We start from the raw sequence: 17717 nt of genomic DNA, 5'->3' as shown, positions 1-17717 counted from the left end.
CCACACTCACAGGCAGGCACAGGGTGGGGCACATCTATGAATCCGGGTACACCACCAGCACTGCTGCATAGGCTCAGACCTGGTATCAGTGCCACTCAGCTGTTCCCGAATGATCCAAGCTACTTACTCTGACCAGAGACACATGTTAAATCCCATTTGCAATAGTTTGAAGCTCTCCTGGGACATAAATGAGATATAACAATTTTTGCTGTCCACAACAAAATTTTCATTTGCTAATCCTCCATATGTTCTGTTCTTAGATGGAGGAGTGAAAGACATCTGGATGACAGCTTTGCAATTCAATGGCTAATCACAGTCCCTGCTCCATTGTGGGCCTTCCAGGAGACCCCAAGCCAGGGACTTATGTCAGAGTTGTTCCACTGAACTGCTGGCACTGACCTTTAGTACCGACATTAGAAGCCCTGTTTTCAAAGCTTTCTTTACGCTGACTGGACAGACAGCATCACCAGACAGTGACTCAGCTCATGCAGGATAAGCACCTCTCCTAGAAAAGTGCTTGTTTTCCTCATTGACTCTAGAGTGAGAGTTACTTCACTCTAAAAGTATGTCTTGTAAGTGCCTATAGGGAGGTGGAACAAATCAGATTTTCCTCTCCCTGGCTGAATTTAGGCTGACACAAACCAATCCAGAGCAGCCTTAAGGTGAAACAACTGCCTTTGTTCATTGGTGGCAAAAGACAACTCTAAAGCCAGGTTTGAATCACTTGTATTGCTTGGAGAAAAAAAAAATTAAAAAATAAAAAAATTGAAAGTGGTATGCCTGCATCAGAAGCCTTGTCTTACATACGGGCATCATTCTATGCAGTGCACACCTCTGGTATTCAGTACAGCCTGCAGCTGTGCCCTGTGCATTGGCAGTGATGCTGCTGGCTGCAAAACGTGAGCCAGTGTCCTTTCCTGTGAGGGCCCACAGATGCAGTGCTTGCTGTAAGACGAGATGGGATGAAGGCAGCCTGAGAAAAGATTGCCCTTCAGACGTTTATTGATGCTTTTTGGAGTTGTTCAGTGAACACATCAAACCTCCCACACTCTCCCCAAAAATCCTCACAGGCTATGTACTATGTCTTTGGGTGGCCAAAAGTAGATAAAAGACCTGAAAAACTTCACCGTTTTCCATTTCCTCAGTCTGTGTGGTGATACCATGTTTAGCATCTGTATCAGCAAGTGGTACTTCTGGATTTAGAGTTCCTCCCAACCACTTACTGTTGCTCCAGGTGACATGAGGAAGGAATGCTGGGAATGCTATGTGCATGAAGTTTACAGTACAAGGTGGATGTCTATGAAATGGCACATAGTTCATGACAGTGGTCCTTTGTCTCATTTTTACTTGGCGATGCGCAATTCCACCTTCCCATCAATCCTTTCAGCACACTAGATGCAAAATCCCTCAGCTGAAGCTGCTGGCTCTGATCTAACCTGTGGCTCACTAGCAAACACCCTCCCTTTTCCTCTTCTTGCTATTCTCTTTTCTATGACTACACCATGGCCGTCACCTTCTCTTCACATATTTGTGTACATTCATAAAATCCTTCTTGAGCTTTCCCTTCTTCAAGCTTAACAGTCACAGCCCTCTCAGCCTTTCCTCAAAGAAAAGGTGCTTCAGTACTTTAATCATATTTGTGGCCCTTTGTTGGAGTCTCTCCAGTATTGTTCATGTCTAACTTGTACAGAAGAGCTCAGAACTGGACACAGTTCTTCTGGTGTGGCCTCACAAGGGTCGAGTAAAGAGGATGGATCTCTTCCCTCAACTTGCTGGCAATACTTTTTATAATGCAGCCCAGGATACAGTCAGCCTTCTTTGCTGCAAAACCACATTACTGGATCACATTCTGCTTGGTGTCCACCAGGATCATCAGTGCCTTTTCTGCCAAGCTGTTTCCCAGCTTAGTAGCCACCTGCATATATTGGTGACTGGAATTGTTCCTCCACAGGTGCAGGACTTTACATTTCAGTTTGTTCAACTTCATGAGGCTCCTGTTTGTCTTGTTCTTCTGCCTGCCGAGGTCTCTCTGGATGACAGCATGACTTCCTGCCATATCAGCCACTCCTCCCACTTGGGTGACATCAGTAAACTTGCTGGTGCCACACTTGTCCCCAGATCCAGATCATTAATGATGTTAGATGGGATTGGACCCAGTTTTGACCCCTGGGGTATGCCACTAGTTACCGGCCTCTAATTAGAATTCAGACCATGGATCACCGTCCCCTGCCATGATCCTGCCCAGGTCTGACACTTCAGCCAGGTTTCAGTCCACCTCATTGCTTTTCCAGCCCATACACCAATTGCTCCTCTAGGAGAATCTTACAGGACACAGTGTTAAAGGCCCTAGTGAAGTCTGGGTAGACAATATCCACTGCTGTCTCCTTATCTACCAGGCCAGAGACCTCATTGTAGAAGTATATCAAGTTGATTAGGAATGACTTCCCCTCAGTGAAGATTATTTTCTTGTCCTTAATGTGCCTGGAAATGGCTTCCATGAATAGTTGCTCCATTACCTTCCCTGGGATTGAGGTGTAGTTTCCAGATTTATCTTTCTTGCTCTTATTGAAGAGCAGAGTGTCATTTATTTTCTCCAGACTTTGGGTACTTCTTTCAGTTGTCACAATGAACCAAAAGATTATTGAGTGTCCTGGCAATGCTATCAGCCAGCTCTCTCAGCACTTGTGGATGCATCTCTTAAGGGTTCATGGATTTGTGTTAAGTCCAGTTTGCTTAAATATTCTCTGAACTGCTCCTCTTTCACCAAGGATATATCTTCACTGCTCCAGCCTTTCACCCTTGTCTCTAGGACAATGTTTCTGTATTCCTCCCAGGTTACCCATCTTTGCTTCCACCCTCTATATCCTTTGTTTTTGTGTTTGACTTTGGCTAGAAGCTCTTTGTTCATCCATGTAGGATGGCATTTTTCCTGACATTTGTTGGGATGGAACATTCTTGAGCTTGGAGGAGGTGATCCTTCAATATTAAGCAGCTCTTATAGGCTCTTTTCGTTCTAGGGCCTTACCCCTTATCTTCCAAGTATATCTTTGGGGAAGGCATAGTTTGCTCTCCTCAAGCATGAGCTTACTTTTCATGCTTCTCCGTGTCCTTATGCTACTGAAATCCACCATCTCATTGTCACTGCATCCCAAGTTGCCTTCGATCTTCACATCTCCAATGGACCTCTCTCTTTGTTAGTAGGTAGAAGGTCTAGCAGAGCACCTCCCCTCATTAGCTCATCTATTCCTTGGAAAAATAAATTGTTGTCAATGGACTCCACAATTTTCCTGGATTGCTTATATCCTGAAGTGTTGTCCCACCAGCAGATACTGGGATGCTTGAAGTCCCCCATGATGACTGGGGCCAGTGAATATGAGGCTGCTCCCATCTGTCTGTAGAGTCTGATCCACTTGTTCTTTCTGGTCAGGTGGCACATAGCAGACACCACTATAAAGTCACCTTCACCTGTCCTCTCTTTAATCCTAACCCATAAGCTCTCAGTGGTCTCACACATCCCCAGGCAGAGCTCCACGCACTCCAGCTGCTTTCTCACATAAAGGGCAATGATCCCTCCTTTTGCCCACTGTCTGTCCTTCCTAGAGAGTCAGTACCCCTACACTGCAACTCCCCAGTCAGAGGAGCCACCCACTACATCTCTGTGATCCTTCTCCTCACACCCATTCCCCTCATCAGCCGGTTTTGTTATTGTTCTGCAGACAAGAACAATGTAAGAAATGCTGCATAAATGCAATTAATATCAGCATTGGCTACTGCTTTCCATTTTACCAAACTATATGGAAGTCTGCCTGGGACTAGCTGTGCTGTTTTGTAGTGCTCTGATCACATTCCTGAAGGCTGTGGATAATGAAAATCACTTTTCTAAACATTAGAGGCATGTGTTACTCTGACTGGAAAGGCTAGTCCTGAAAAGATACTGCTGGGTGACTCATAAGTCATGTTATGTAGGACATGGGAAGACACTAAAAGTGAAGGCTTCTTACTTCAATTAAGTATAGGCATTTCTTACATATCAGATAGGATTTGTCAGGCCGGACCACAAAATTGGTCCAATGATCACATATAAAATACTATGTAATAGTACATGAGAAATAAATTCTTGTGAACAGCCAGATCTGTCAAAGCTGCTACAGCTTTTTATAACAAAGACAGGTAATGGCTTAAGAGTGGCAGTAAGGCATGCTTGAAAAGGTAAGAAAGGCACCTTGGGACTCTAGCACAGTACAGACATATTTCCTCGATGTGCAGCCACTCTGTCCTTAAACGTCAGGCAAGAAGAGAAGGGGGGGATATCCCTGCAGCGGTGCCAGTCAGACTCCTCTCCCAAACCAGGTGACAAATGTCAGAACAGGAAAAACAGGCCACTTTTGACAGTTTGCTGCCAAGCAAATTCCCTAATGAGTTACTGAAGTTGTGACCTAATTAACCACATCTTTTCCACCTTGCCTTCCCTCCTGTACAATTGGGTATAGATGACGGAAAGGTCATATTTCACCACATCATGCACCCCAGCCACTCATGAATCCTCCTGGCTGCTGACAGTGCAGTGTGCAACCAGAAATGGAGCAGGAGGGGCACCAAGGTCATACTCATTGCCTGGCAGGAGACATTTGGCTTCCCAGGAGAGAAGGAAGACAGACTCACCTTGCCCAATTTGTTCTTCAGCCATCTGTCATACCTTCCAAACTGCACCAACACACCAAACAAAGCAGAACATGCTTTGGTTTGCAGCTCTACACTGTGATACACTGGAAATTTGTTCATCCCAGGGTGAATTCTACTCTGGGTCTGCAGTTTAACACTACCTCCTCATCACCGTGGAATGTCTTTGGGGACACACAGTTCATCTGGGGTACTATATACTGGACTTGCCACCTCTGGCATGATAGCAGAGGACCATTTAAATTCTGATTGCCTTGGCCCTACTCAAGCAGCTATGATTCTCCTATTCACCATCAGCTTTTCACTTTTTCTGGTTCTGATGACCTTGTAAACAGAACAGGCCACAGTGCCTGCAAAAGAAATAAAATCTTTGAGCCTGAATATATTTTCTGCTCTTTATTTGTTTTATACTATGAAAAATGAGAAAAATTGGACAAATTTCAGCACAGAAAAGAAAGAGTTAAAAAAAATACCCAGGCTTATCTTTTCAAAGAGATTGGGCTGAATCTTAAGCTATGTTCATTCAGACATCTGCTTAGACATACATAATGTGCATTTACCTAAGTTGCTTACAAGCAACCAATCAAGAACACAGGATTAGTTACTGCAATTAATTTCAGAAAATATAAATATTCATGGCATTTTCTCTTCTTCCTCTCTTCTCTCTTTTCCCCCTTAAAAGCCCTCTGTTAGTTACATCCTGATTCATGTTTACACAGAAGATAAAAATTACTCTAAAACTGCCAGTGATCTGGAAGACAGATCTTTGGATAAGAGACAAGAAATATCTACTATTTGGAGTTATGACCATTTTCCTTCACCCAGTAGCCTAGTAACATGCCATACAGCTGGTTTTCATTAGTATTCTTGACTGACTGACAGCCCACTGCTCCAAGACGCACTCTTGTGTTCCCTAATTTGTTGCACTGAATAATATGATCTAGTAGAAAATGCAGTTTAAATCCTCTTTCACGAGAAATATTATCCATGTATCCACTATATTATATTTTTAAGCCCCACAGAGTCCAGTTTAATTTTTTTTTGCATAATCATTTCATTATATATAACTCATATATATATATATATATGATATCAGAACAGTAAATATTGTCAGCACCTACCTTCCGAGGGCCTGTGTTTTTCAGCTCAAAGACATCCATGGTGTAGTTGACTCTGCGACCATAGTGGTCAAACTGAACGTTTCCTGTCAATCCCTGTATTCGGACCTGCAAATGGAAAAAAAAGCATGATGAAGTTTCAACCTTATATTCTTTATTCCAAATGTCTTAGAGCAGTGAAAGTTATGCTGTCTATATCCTTAGATTATAATTAACAGCAATACTGTAGAATAGTCAGGCATTACAGAGCAAAAAGGTTGGGTACTTTTCCTTTGTATTTCTTTTTCCTGTCAAACCATGCTCAAATTAGGCTTAGATATGCCAGTATCTAAGTGCTAACAAAGAGACACAATGGACTTTATCTTCGTCCATGCTGTGCAGCTCAACACTTTCCAGCTACAGATCCTAAGGAGAAGTACAATTTTGACTGTTCTCATCACTCCTGTGGAATATTTTTTGGATCACATGAAATAAACCCAAAGGATGTTTGGCTTGAGCTAATACATATTTTTTGCTCACACTCTGGTGGATTAAGTGTACACACTGAAGATATATTGCTCATCAAGATAAACCTGACAACCAGCTTTGCCCCAGCAAAGCACTTACTATCACAGAAGATGGGTAACATGCATAGGGCCTGAAAAGAGTGTTTGCAAAACCTCAGAGTGGAAAAGGACAGATGTAAAGCCATAAGATGGGCTGTGGCAGCTTTCCACCACTTGGGTCTCAGCTGAGAACAGAGGTTTTTGTTATTTCTTTCAACACCTTATTGCCTTTCTGAAGGATACCCAGATTGTGGCCCTTCTCCCAAAGAAGCCATGGCCATATTGCTGTTGGCTTTGATTGTATCAGGATCTGGCCATGCAAACCTCTTTGGTCAGATTCAAAGGCTCGTACTGTCCACCTGAAGGCAGTAGCTTGACTTCATGCTTCTCTCAGTTTTTACAGAGCTGTGCATCAGCACAGAGTATGCAAAGCACACAAAATGCTTTATTTCTCTCCCTAAGAGTGAGAATGTGGATTTAAACCACTTACTCTTTCTCTCTTTCCATTTCTATCTCTGCTGCCTTTTCTCCAGGACTGAAACATTGGCTTCCAGGCACAGAGCTGCCAGCTCTGTCAGCAGTCACTTCTCCTCAGCAGTTTCTCCTGAGTGTGGCTTGCTCATTTGCAATGATTTAAATTCTACTGCAGGATTTTTATTTTCTTACTGTCCCATTCAAAGGAAAAGCTTAATCATCTTGACAGAGATCTGGAACTTTCTAGGCATCCGTATTCATCAGGAATTCAAAATCCTGACATCAGAGAACAATAGTTCTGGCTTGTTTCTTTTTAAAGAAAACACTACCTATGTGATTTCCCTGGGAGAAATCTACTTTTATTCAAGATAACAGAAACATATTTGAAAGTTGATATTACATAGTTATACCTTTTTCCTTAAATGACAATAGCTGTACAGCCAGGTTTTATGCAAAAGTAACAGATGAGCTCAGAAGTTCAGTGGAGGAAGTCCCAACTAGGTCAATAAAACTAACAGCAGTTAAAAAAAGTAGTAGTTCCCCTCTGATCTCATTCCAAGTCATAAACCAGAATAGCCCCAGCTGTTTCCAAATGGCAACTCCCATTACTACCCTTGTGTATAATACCTTCCAATTCATATACTGTATAACTAGTATCTAATATTCACAAAGATCAATTAAATAAGGCCTATACTTACCTGTTTTAATGTTCTCTCCATATCAATTCCTTGACCCCACGGGGCTGCAGGGTTAGCAAGACAATCACCAGCATTTCCTCTCCTTGAAATATCAATTTTCTGCCTTCTAAGATTACGGAAAGTTTCAGCCATCACAAGTACTCCATCGTATGTTAATGCAGATGTATACTAAACAGATGAACAAAAGCACTGCTTTAGAGTTGGCATATCTTTACAAAAATCAGCTGTCTCAGGTATTTCTAGTTTGATTCATTATGCAGCAGTTTCTACACCTTCATTTAGAAAAAAACCCTCAAAATCAAAAGCAATTTTGGCTAAGGAACAAATGCAGGACTGAGAAGAGTACTTTTCAGTACTCTATCTTTAGAACTATTCCTTAAGAGTAGAGAAATCTGCCCCTGAAGGATTATTAAAAGAAACAAATTAAACTGGAGATATTCAAGTCTTATCTTTTTTTTCCAGTTGACTTATACATTAGGGAATAATTCCACTTACCCAACTTACTCAACAAAAAGAAATAAACAGTTGCTTACTGAGAAAATATAACTGAAAAAATGCACAGCTAACGAGCAAATATCCAGGTTACTGGAATTTTTAAGAATGATCAAGGTTACGTTCTTCCTATTGGAAAACCTCTGTTGGCTCCCTAAATGACATAGGGCACTGAACAGTCTGTGTTTTTACACTAACAACAGTTACTGCTTTAGGCTGAGAACATGCCTAATTAAATATGTAGAGCAAATCTTCAACAGATGTTAGTCTGATCTGGAGCCACACTAACAAAAGGACATTTTCTCAGTATGGTCCCCTGATGGACATACTGCCTCAGAAGTTCTTCACATGCCCAGGGCTGCTATTAATATGCCCTGTAACTTCCAAAATGTAAATTCACTTATTCAAGATTAATTTCCTTCCTTTCCTTTGTCTTGCATATCACAATCTCTTCAGGACATGATATAACTTTATCATCTCAAAAATGGGTCATACATAGGTGAATTATACGTGATTCAGATTAGTCATGCTGACTTCTCAGAAGGAGACAGCACAATTGTATTGTATTCACATGGCAAGGAATCTTATAGGCTAAACTGTCCCTGTCACCAGTACTTGGAGATTTCTGCACTCCATAGCCCACAGCATCCTTGTTGTTTTTTTGTTGTTTGGTGTGGTTTTTTTGCTTGTTTGAATGTTTTTGCCTTTAGAACATAAATTCCACCAAATTATGTAGCTATGCTTTTTATTAATCATGTTGATAATTCCTCTAGACTTTGCCAACCTACCAATCTCCCAGCCACAGGAAGGCTGATTGCTTATCTTTGCACAGTGCCCAGCACAAAGGTACCCAGCTTCAACTAGGTCTGATACGCATTAGTACATATAATAACAAAACTATTTTTATGAAGCCATATTTATATCTATGCTGTGATTTGCCGGCCAAAAAAATTATAGGTGAGAGAAACATTTTGTTATCCATCTGCTAGGGATTAGGATAGAGGAACACTGGGATGTAATTTCACTGGGAGATTTGCACCTGCAAGTGATTACTACACTCATTTTTGATGTGGATAGAATTTCCAGAGGAAACTCCAATGCAAAGGGTACCCATCGCTTGTATCTCTCATATGGAAGAATTCAGCTGTTGGCAAAGCTCTGCGCTCTAAGTGAATCTAGATAATTAGACTAATTAATGTGGAATTTGTTGAGATTAAGTTGTCAGTGAAGCATTTGACCTTTAATTCCTGTCAGTAAAGGGGTGAAGTTGGAGAATAAGTGACAACAGACATTAAAGTACATCAGTGAAATGCGTTGCAGTTTGTTTCTATCAAACAATCATGAGGACAGGCACAATTAGTTGCCAGTATAAGATCAACCACCTTCTCTACCTAAATATTAAGGTCTTCATTTATGTATAGAACAATGTTAATCATAACTTAGAACATTTGAGTGGTATCTTTGGTAGTGCTTCAGATCAGCCAGTACCTTTGGTGGGGTTTCAGATCCTGGGTATTCTCTCTGATCCAGCTTCTTCCAGCGCTGCATCAGTTTGGTTACCATTGGGGTACTGAAATCTACTAGCTGAAATCCAGTCACATTGGCTCCTCCATGCATAAATCTTTCCAGAGAAATATCTTTGAATCCCTAGAAAATCAATTTCAGATTTTGTTTGTCCCTGTACAGCACTGTAGATTCAATCTGTTCTAGGTCAGCGAGGCAGCATAAAGAATGTTCAGCACCAGGTTTCCATTAAAAGCCAAAACTTAAAACCAGAGAATAATGTTGACTTTGTTGATAATTTTCATTTATTCAATAAAGAATGAAACAAAATTAAGAAATAAATTTCTCACATTATTTCTAGGGTGGTCCTGACAACTAAGCAATGCATTGCAGGGAATGGCAGACAGTTTTTGAATAAATGCATTTGGTGAATCAACTGAAAAGTGTCTACAGAATGTTAAAGTCTTAATCCACTTTCTGTCAAAGTTGGTAGATATGAATGAGCACTGTACTAGTGTTTTAATCAACATCCTTGCTTCTTAGCATGTTTGCAAAATGAACAACATTATTCTGTAAAAATATTTCCAGGATTCATTGTGTCTGAGATAATGAGATAACATAATAGACATTAGAAGGCAGAGACAGCACATGAGGATCTCACCATTAGTGCTGGGAAAACTAACATCATTATCACACTTTTATGAAATATGGTGGTAGCTGTCAGATCAGCTATACACTGAAACCTCAGTGTGACCTCCAACATTGAAAGAAAATATACAGTACATATACTGCATGACTTACTAGTTTCTCAGTTCAGCACATATAAAGACAAATTCTTCAGTAAAATTTGCCTGTAGAGACATAACTGAACTTCATGAAACTGGATAATACAAACTGCAAAAAGCAACCTAAGAAGCAAGCACTAATGTTTCTCTGCTCCTTTCCTGGCTGCTATGTTTAATGCTAGCTCAGACATTTCTTATTTTTATTTTCTTAAATTCCTCTGATTATCATTTATCCATTCAAACGTAAGTGTAGTATCACACTTAACTAAAAAAAGAGAAAGATTTAGGGAAAAAAAGAAAAAGTGGGGTTCTAACCCAATACATCAGGGGGAAAAAAAAGTGTTAAGGACAGAGATTTGTAAACCCCAGTGTTACACTTATAGAGCAGGGATATAAATCTAGAAAAGTATCTTACCAGGTTGGCAACAATATAATGGTATCCTTTTACATGTTTTCCCACGCTCACAATCTGTATGAAAGAAGAAAAAAGAAAAAGAAAAAAACAATGTCATACTGTTTTCTCAAGAAAGGTGTTTTCATAGCTGGATAACTATAAATTCTAAATGAAATAGCATCAATAATATAATGTTGAGAGTATTTCCCCAATAAGATAGTTATAACTTTCCAGGTGCTTAATGAAGGAAAGAAGTTAAAATGAAAGTAAGTGAACTAAGGAACTAATAATCCAAATGTTTTACATATGACTGAGAACGTTACTGTAGTATACTATCAAATAGTATATCAAATTCAGGAGGAGGAGCTATTTTTAGCTTATTAGCTAAAAAGCCTACCTGCTGATGTACATATTATTTTAAATATTTGCAGAATTTATGAATAAAACTGGGCTTTCATTTCTTGGGATTTAAGCTGTTTGCCAAGTACTACAAGTGTTGTTCAGCTCTTAGTAATACATTAAAGACTTTGGGAAAGGCATGAGCAAGGACAAAGCAACAATGAATGGCAAGGCTGCCCTTACTATTTAACCAAAATATACCACCAGGAGATGGAAAAAAGGAAACAACCATGAGGGCTGGAGCACCTCTCCTATAAATGCGAGCTGAGTTGGGGCTGTTCAGCCTGGAGAAGAGAAGGCTCCAGGGAGACCTTACAGCAACCTGAAAGGGCTACAGAAAAGCTGGGGAAGGGCTTTTCACAGGGTTTGTAGTGAGACGACAAGAGATAATGGGTCAAAACTGGAAAAGGGAAGATTTAGGTTTGATATTAGGAGGAAATTCTTTAGTGTGAGGCTGGTGAGACACTTGCACAGGTTTCCCAGGGAATTTGTGGAAGCCCCATCCCTGGAAGTGTTCAAGACCAGGTTGGTTGGGGCCCCGAGCAGAGGGGCAGAGGAAGGTGTCCCAGCCCATGCAGGTGGCTTGGAACTAGAGGATCTTTAAGGTGCCTTCCAAATCAAACCATTCTATGATTACTTCTATGATGTGCAGTTGCTACAGTCTTAATATGGCACGATCAACAACAGAGTTTAGACAAAAACTCCAAGGGATGTGGCATAAGCATCTTGACAGATCTGGTTTAATTCCATCATTTTAAAGTAATAAAGGGAATAAACTATTTGCCTGTTATCCTTTTTTGTCTTTCTCATTTACAGTTTGTAGCTAAAATGATTGTATTTAAAAAAGGAAAATGTAAGCCTAAAAAAGCCCTGAAAGATACTGCTGCCCCAAGTCATCACCAGATTTTCACCCGTCACATAAATGAATGACTTATTTTGGACTCAAACTCCCATAAGATCAGTGGTTAAATACCCTTGTTACCCCAAATTTTGGAGGGCGGGGGGGGAAACCACACTTTTCCCTATGACTAACTCAACACAAGTGAGGAGGATGCTGTCAAGTTGTTGTTTTTTTTTCCTGCTGGCACATGGAGAGAGTTCAAATGGAGATGTGATCCCTGACACCAATAATGTTTTTACATCTGTACTCCTTCAGCAATGCATGGTAACAAAACCATGTTTACCTCCCCTTTATATGCCAACTGATAGAGATTAAGACATTTTAAAATAACTACGGTATTACAGTCTGAAGGTAAGTGGACTGACATGATTATATATATATATATGTGAGACATGATAGCTAGATTCTCAGCTTGGGCAAATCACTGCAGCTCCTTTCAAGTTCTTGGAAGGTGACATAGCTTTGGCAATTAACACTCTTAGCGTTCTGTTCCCTGGTTTAATTTTGTAACACAAATTGTGATGATCATTGTCACGTATCAGTCAAATAAAACAAGCACATGATCAACCTGCAACTACTGAGGAACATCAGATACATGTCCATAGTTGTCACAGTCAAAAAGAGTAAATAGTGCAAGCAATTGCTTCTGTGCTTGCAAATAAATGTAGGAATGACTGCAGGTTTTCTAGATTTAATGTGAACAATAAAGAATATTTTTGAAAGAAAACATTTGAATTCTTAATGGTATTCTCTCAAAAATCGTTTCTTGGGATGAGTGATAAAGGTACACGTTTATGTATCATCTAGTTGCCTTAACTTCCCTTCTAGTCAGTGAAAAAAGCAGGCACTTAGGGAAATGATTCATCTTATCCTAAAGCACATGCCTAAAATTAATTGCACAGCTTGTGCCCTGAAAGTGTATATTTTTCTGCACCGATGAGAAAAAGAGTTGATGATTATTAGCTTTGATGCAGACACCTACATTTTATATCCCTAACACTAACTGAGAGGAATTTCACCCTAAGAATGTTGATCATGCAGACAGAGAAGAGAAATTATGCCATATGGTTTGCATTTCCAACCAAGACTGGATATAATTCTGATTTTGAATTTGAAAATGTTTATGGTTATTGTTCACACAGTTTACAAACTAGGAATTGCTTATGATTTAGGAAAAAAGTGCCTGTTTAGTGAAACAGCTTTCTGTGACTATCTCATACTTTCAAATATCCACAATATACACAGTCATCTTTCTCTCTCAAATACTCAAAGCTGAAGATAATTATCTATAAAATAGGATATGAATTCTTGCTACCTCAAGAAACACCTTTCTCTATACTGTACTTCTGCACTGAGAAGAATTGAAGCAATGAACTTCAGTCTTTCATAATAATAGGAGTTTCTGACAGCTCCTCAGTGTGGAGTGCAAACTCCCACACTTCTCTATCTTTTAACTGGGTAGCGGTGGCTGGAGTTTTAACAGAAATGAGACCTCAACCATTCCATACACATAATAGTAGGTATTGTCCTCAACGAGAAACTAAATGGGTGAGTGCTAGTGAATGAGGGAATAAAATTTTTCTTTTATGGCAGAGTGGAAAGGGGAAGTAAAAGATCCAGCAAATCTATTCTGAAAGGGAAAACAGGCCTGAGACTCTGACAGATGAGAGAGTGTTCCAGAAAGCCTTTGCTGTTTAAGTTCACTAAATCTTAGAGCACCTTAAAAACACAGATACTTCCTTGTGCACCCCTAAATTCAGACTGAAGGGCCAAGCTCAGTTACAGCATAGAGAGGACAGAGTTGCATTACCTAACATCTACGTTAGTGAGTGGGAAAGTCCATAGCATAGGATCTGTCCTGGCATCCACAGCATGTACGTTTCAGGGTTTTACTCTAGACTATCTCTAACCTGGTCACTGGGTTGAACTTAACTTCCAGGTTGCTTCTGGGCACATATTCTTGTTTGGCATTATTCAAAGGAATACAAATTTGTGTATTTTGGGTCCACCCTTGATGTGAAATGCAGTATAGTAAATGGCCACAGTCTATCCTTAACACAGAGTCACAGAGTAGTCAGGGTTGGAAGGGACGTCTGAAGATCATCTAGTCCAACCCCCCGCTACCGCAGGACCACCTACAGTACATCACTCAGGAACATGTCCAGATGGGGTTTGAATGTCTCCAGAGCACTGGAGCAGGCTGCCCAGAGAGGTCATGGAGTCTCCTTCACTGAAGATTTTCAAACTCCATCTGGTCATGTTCCTGTGTGATCTACTGTAGATGATCCTGCTCTAGTACGGGGTTGGACTAGATGACCTTCAGAGGTCCTTCCTAACCCCTACTATTCTGTGTGATTCTGTGATTCTGTGTAAATACTTTGTTTCAGTAAGTGCAACATGATAGACTCTGAGAGAGTGAAATATTAAAGCCATAAGGTTACCAAGTTATTTCAGAATCTGATGCAACACCTTTCCCAAATATTATTCTATATCTGAGTGTCTTCAGAAAGATAAATTTTGAGGAAAAAAAAATGAATCAGTCTTAGCCTCTATCCAAATTACCAAATGCATTTATGTGTAAGAAGCTAAAAGGAGGAATATATTGTGAAAATTTTTAGTTGCTCATCTACTGTACTTCAATTAAGAAAATGTCTTTTTTTTTTTTTTTTAATTTTAGTGATTTCAGTTGCTATCAAAAGTAACTAGAATGATACCACTGACTGTAAAGTGTGGTGAAAGCATGGGCACTGAGATCTGAATCCAACTTAGGCTTTAGACACACTCCGAACTTTCCCACTTTATCACTCAATATGTTCCTTCTATTTAAGTGAATAATAGCCTAGCCTAGGAAATTCAGAAAGTATTCCCCTATGGGGAAGAAGAGCTACTAGTGTCTGCTTTGATCCTTTTCTGTTTCTTTTTTCGTTTTTTCCCAGGAGTGGCAAGTTCACTGACTCTGAGAAAACCATTTCCACACTTACATTAACATCTGAACAGAGAATAAGGCCCCAAGTCGCCCTCAGTTCTCTACTACTATGAAATGGATATTGCATACAACTAATTTTAAAAGAATGCTTAACTTCTGTAGCAGGAAATGTCCCTTGTTATGATTTCCAGCAGATGGAGGTCAGTACAGCTGGAGTGAAAAGGACTTATTTTCAGTTAAAGCTCTTCAAAGGGTGATAGCTGTGCATTACCAATGGGATTTTAACAAAGGTTTTCCTCTTTCCTATTGTGTCACAGTCTGCTGCCTTAAGAAAAAGAACACCTGCAATAAAATGAAGTCCGTCTAATACAAAAAGTGTGGAGACTTGTTAAAGATGGAAGATTGAGACCTGACCTGAAAAGTTGTGGCAGAAATGGCGAAGACATAAACCACAACTGAAATGGGATTTTGTACAATATCTGAAGAAAGGATAAATCTTTTACAAAGCCATAAAAAAGTAGTTGAGAAACAAGCTTAATTTTAACAGCTAGTGCTCATAAATGGGCACTGTTGTTGGAGAAAGGGTGTTAACAGCCTACAGCCATCAGAGGATGCTAAAGAAAGCAACAAACAAAGCAAATGTAGCTCCTTAACAAATTGGCATTTCTTTCTTCATGTGAAGGCAGGTGTTGAGCCTGCACAGCAGTGCACACACCTGCCCCACGCATGGCTGAGTGGAAAGGAAGATGCTTCCCACACAGCCCCCTGAAAGGAAGGCTGTAAGGAGGTGGTCACTTTACAAATCCCCTGAACCATTTGTATTAATCCTTTGTCTCCAATCAGCTATTTGTTCTTTCAGTAACTGAAATAACCTATTTCTCAGCTCCAAACCCAATCCATTGTGTGGTGCAGTGACAATACGTGGTTTTATTACTGTGCAACATGGGAAAATTTTGTGTGCAAAATCCCAGCTGCTTCACAGAAAATAAGCCTATGCAAAGAGCTTCTCCTGGCTCTGTGGGGTGAGGAAGATGCTGGTGGCTGTGCTGACAGCTGGTTTCCTCAAGGAGAACTATCAGCTTGTATTGACATTACAGTGGTGCTTAGAAGGAACTTGGTAGACCTCTAGGGGAAAAAAAAACAACATGGAGAGAAAGAAATTATGAGAAAAAGGCACTTTATGAATCTCCCAAACCTAAAAGAGATACACAGAGAGCTGCTACTATGCCCTTGCAGTAGTGTACGTCCAACAATGCTGCTAATGGCCCAAATTACTTGGTGCTGTGCATATAAGAATTTTTTTGGTAACAGTTTTCCTCCTGTGGTTCATTGTGAGTGTTTTGTTCTGAAAATGAAAAAGATACTGAGAAAAAAATGGACACAGTGAGAGATAGGGCAAGTCCATGCCATTTCTGACTCAATGGATAAAGGAATTCTCATTATGCCACTAAACTATATGTAAAAGGAATCACATGTCTTGATAAATACTTATCTGTGCTCTACTAGTGATCCTTTGAGCTAGTGTTCTGCTGTGTTCTTGAAAAATAAGAAAGCAGAAGAAATTGTGGAGGAATTATTGTATAATTAATGTCTCTGGCTAATTTCTGCATTCCTGTAAGTATTATGTTATAATTTATTAAAGTATTATAGTTGAATTTATTATCTTAAATTAATTATGTCAGTGATCTAATGTCATTTGCAAAACTGAAAGTTGCTAGTTTCATCTAGCAGATACACTGGAAGTTAAATGAGAAAAAATACTTATCTAAAATCACAAAAATTTACTACTTGACAAATTTAGAGAAATTCAGCAGTCAAATATTACTTTTTCAGGTTCAGCACTCCTGTGGCAAAATATTAAGAGCAGGCCAAGAAAGAGTGGAACATGTCAGCTTCTGTACTTTTCTCCACTTACGCAAGTATTTACTATAATTTTGATGGTAATAATTATCAGTCTATCTGTGACAGCCTGCTGCATTTTACCCATCAGAGAGATTTGCTTTTCAGTGCCAACAAACATATGGTACTTTTTAGCTATGTATTTCAAGGCTCTTTAAGGCTGGGGAAGTTGGGGATCAGCGATGTCAAGTAACACATTGTAAAACTGAGTTGGTTAGACAGCTATGAACAGAGTCTCAGACACTGCTTATCATGGTTGTTAATAAGTATTATTAGCTTTTATTAATCAGAGTTTGTTGGCTTGTAATTTTTACAAAATAAGATTAATGATACTAATACTTTGCTATGTGACAACTTTACCTCCATGTTTAATTTTTAATATTATAAAGTACAACGTACATTCTATTTATGATGATGTATTAATTCAGCTGTGTATATAGAAACATAAATACGTGCCAGATGCTGCACAGCAATTTTACCTCTGTGTTTAGAGGCAAATACAGCCCTGGATGAGCAGCGATGCTTGATCTTGTCAATATGTAGCACCAACAGAGCTAAGAAAAACATCCCACTTAGTTCTTACATGTAGGGGAGGGTAGAGAGTAGGAAAAACATACTGGAAACAGCCAGTATGGTAGACCAGGAGTCAACCTGATGATCTCTGACAGAAATGCTGATTCAGTATGCCAAATTCAAAAGAAACTGCTGCTCACAGCAAACACCTTGGAAGACATCTAACACAAAGAGTGCTGAGGTTTGAACTTTCTCAGATGGAGATGGGTGGGAGAGGATGGAGCTGCTATGGATGGAGAAAGGAAAGGAAATCCACTGCTATTCTTGCAGAGTTGAGAAACTTCTTTTTTTTTTTTTTTTTTTTTTTTTTTTTTTTTTTTTTTTAAAAAG

At 39.7% G+C, this 17717-nt stretch overlaps 1 protein-coding gene across 3 annotated transcripts in view; it reads right to left on the bottom strand.

The window, feature by feature from the left end:
* GRIA4 (glutamate receptor, ionotropic, AMPA 4) overlaps positions 1-17717 on the bottom strand; it is a 217047-nt gene that overhangs the window by 65657 nt on the left and 133673 nt on the right. For all 3 annotated transcript variants that reach the window (XM_009999382.1, XM_009999381.1, XM_009999383.1), the window contains exons 5-8: positions 10711-10764; positions 9496-9654; positions 7516-7683; positions 5802-5906 (exon numbers count right to left, since the gene is read on the bottom strand). In XM_009999382.1, coding sequence (XP_009997684.1) covers positions 5802-5906; positions 7516-7683; positions 9496-9654; positions 10711-10764 — 486 coding nt within the window. The remainder of the gene's footprint in view (positions 1-5801; positions 5907-7515; positions 7684-9495; positions 9655-10710; positions 10765-17717) is intronic.

This window comes from Chaetura pelagica, unplaced genomic scaffold (genome assembly GCF_000747805.2).
Source record: "Chaetura pelagica isolate M959 unplaced genomic scaffold, ChaPel_1.0 scaffold85, whole genome shotgun sequence".
In the NCBI taxonomy this organism is placed as follows: domain Eukaryota; kingdom Metazoa; phylum Chordata; class Aves; order Apodiformes; family Apodidae; genus Chaetura; species Chaetura pelagica.
Note: the sequence above shows the minus strand (reverse complement) of the source record. Positions and strands in the feature narration are given on the sequence as shown.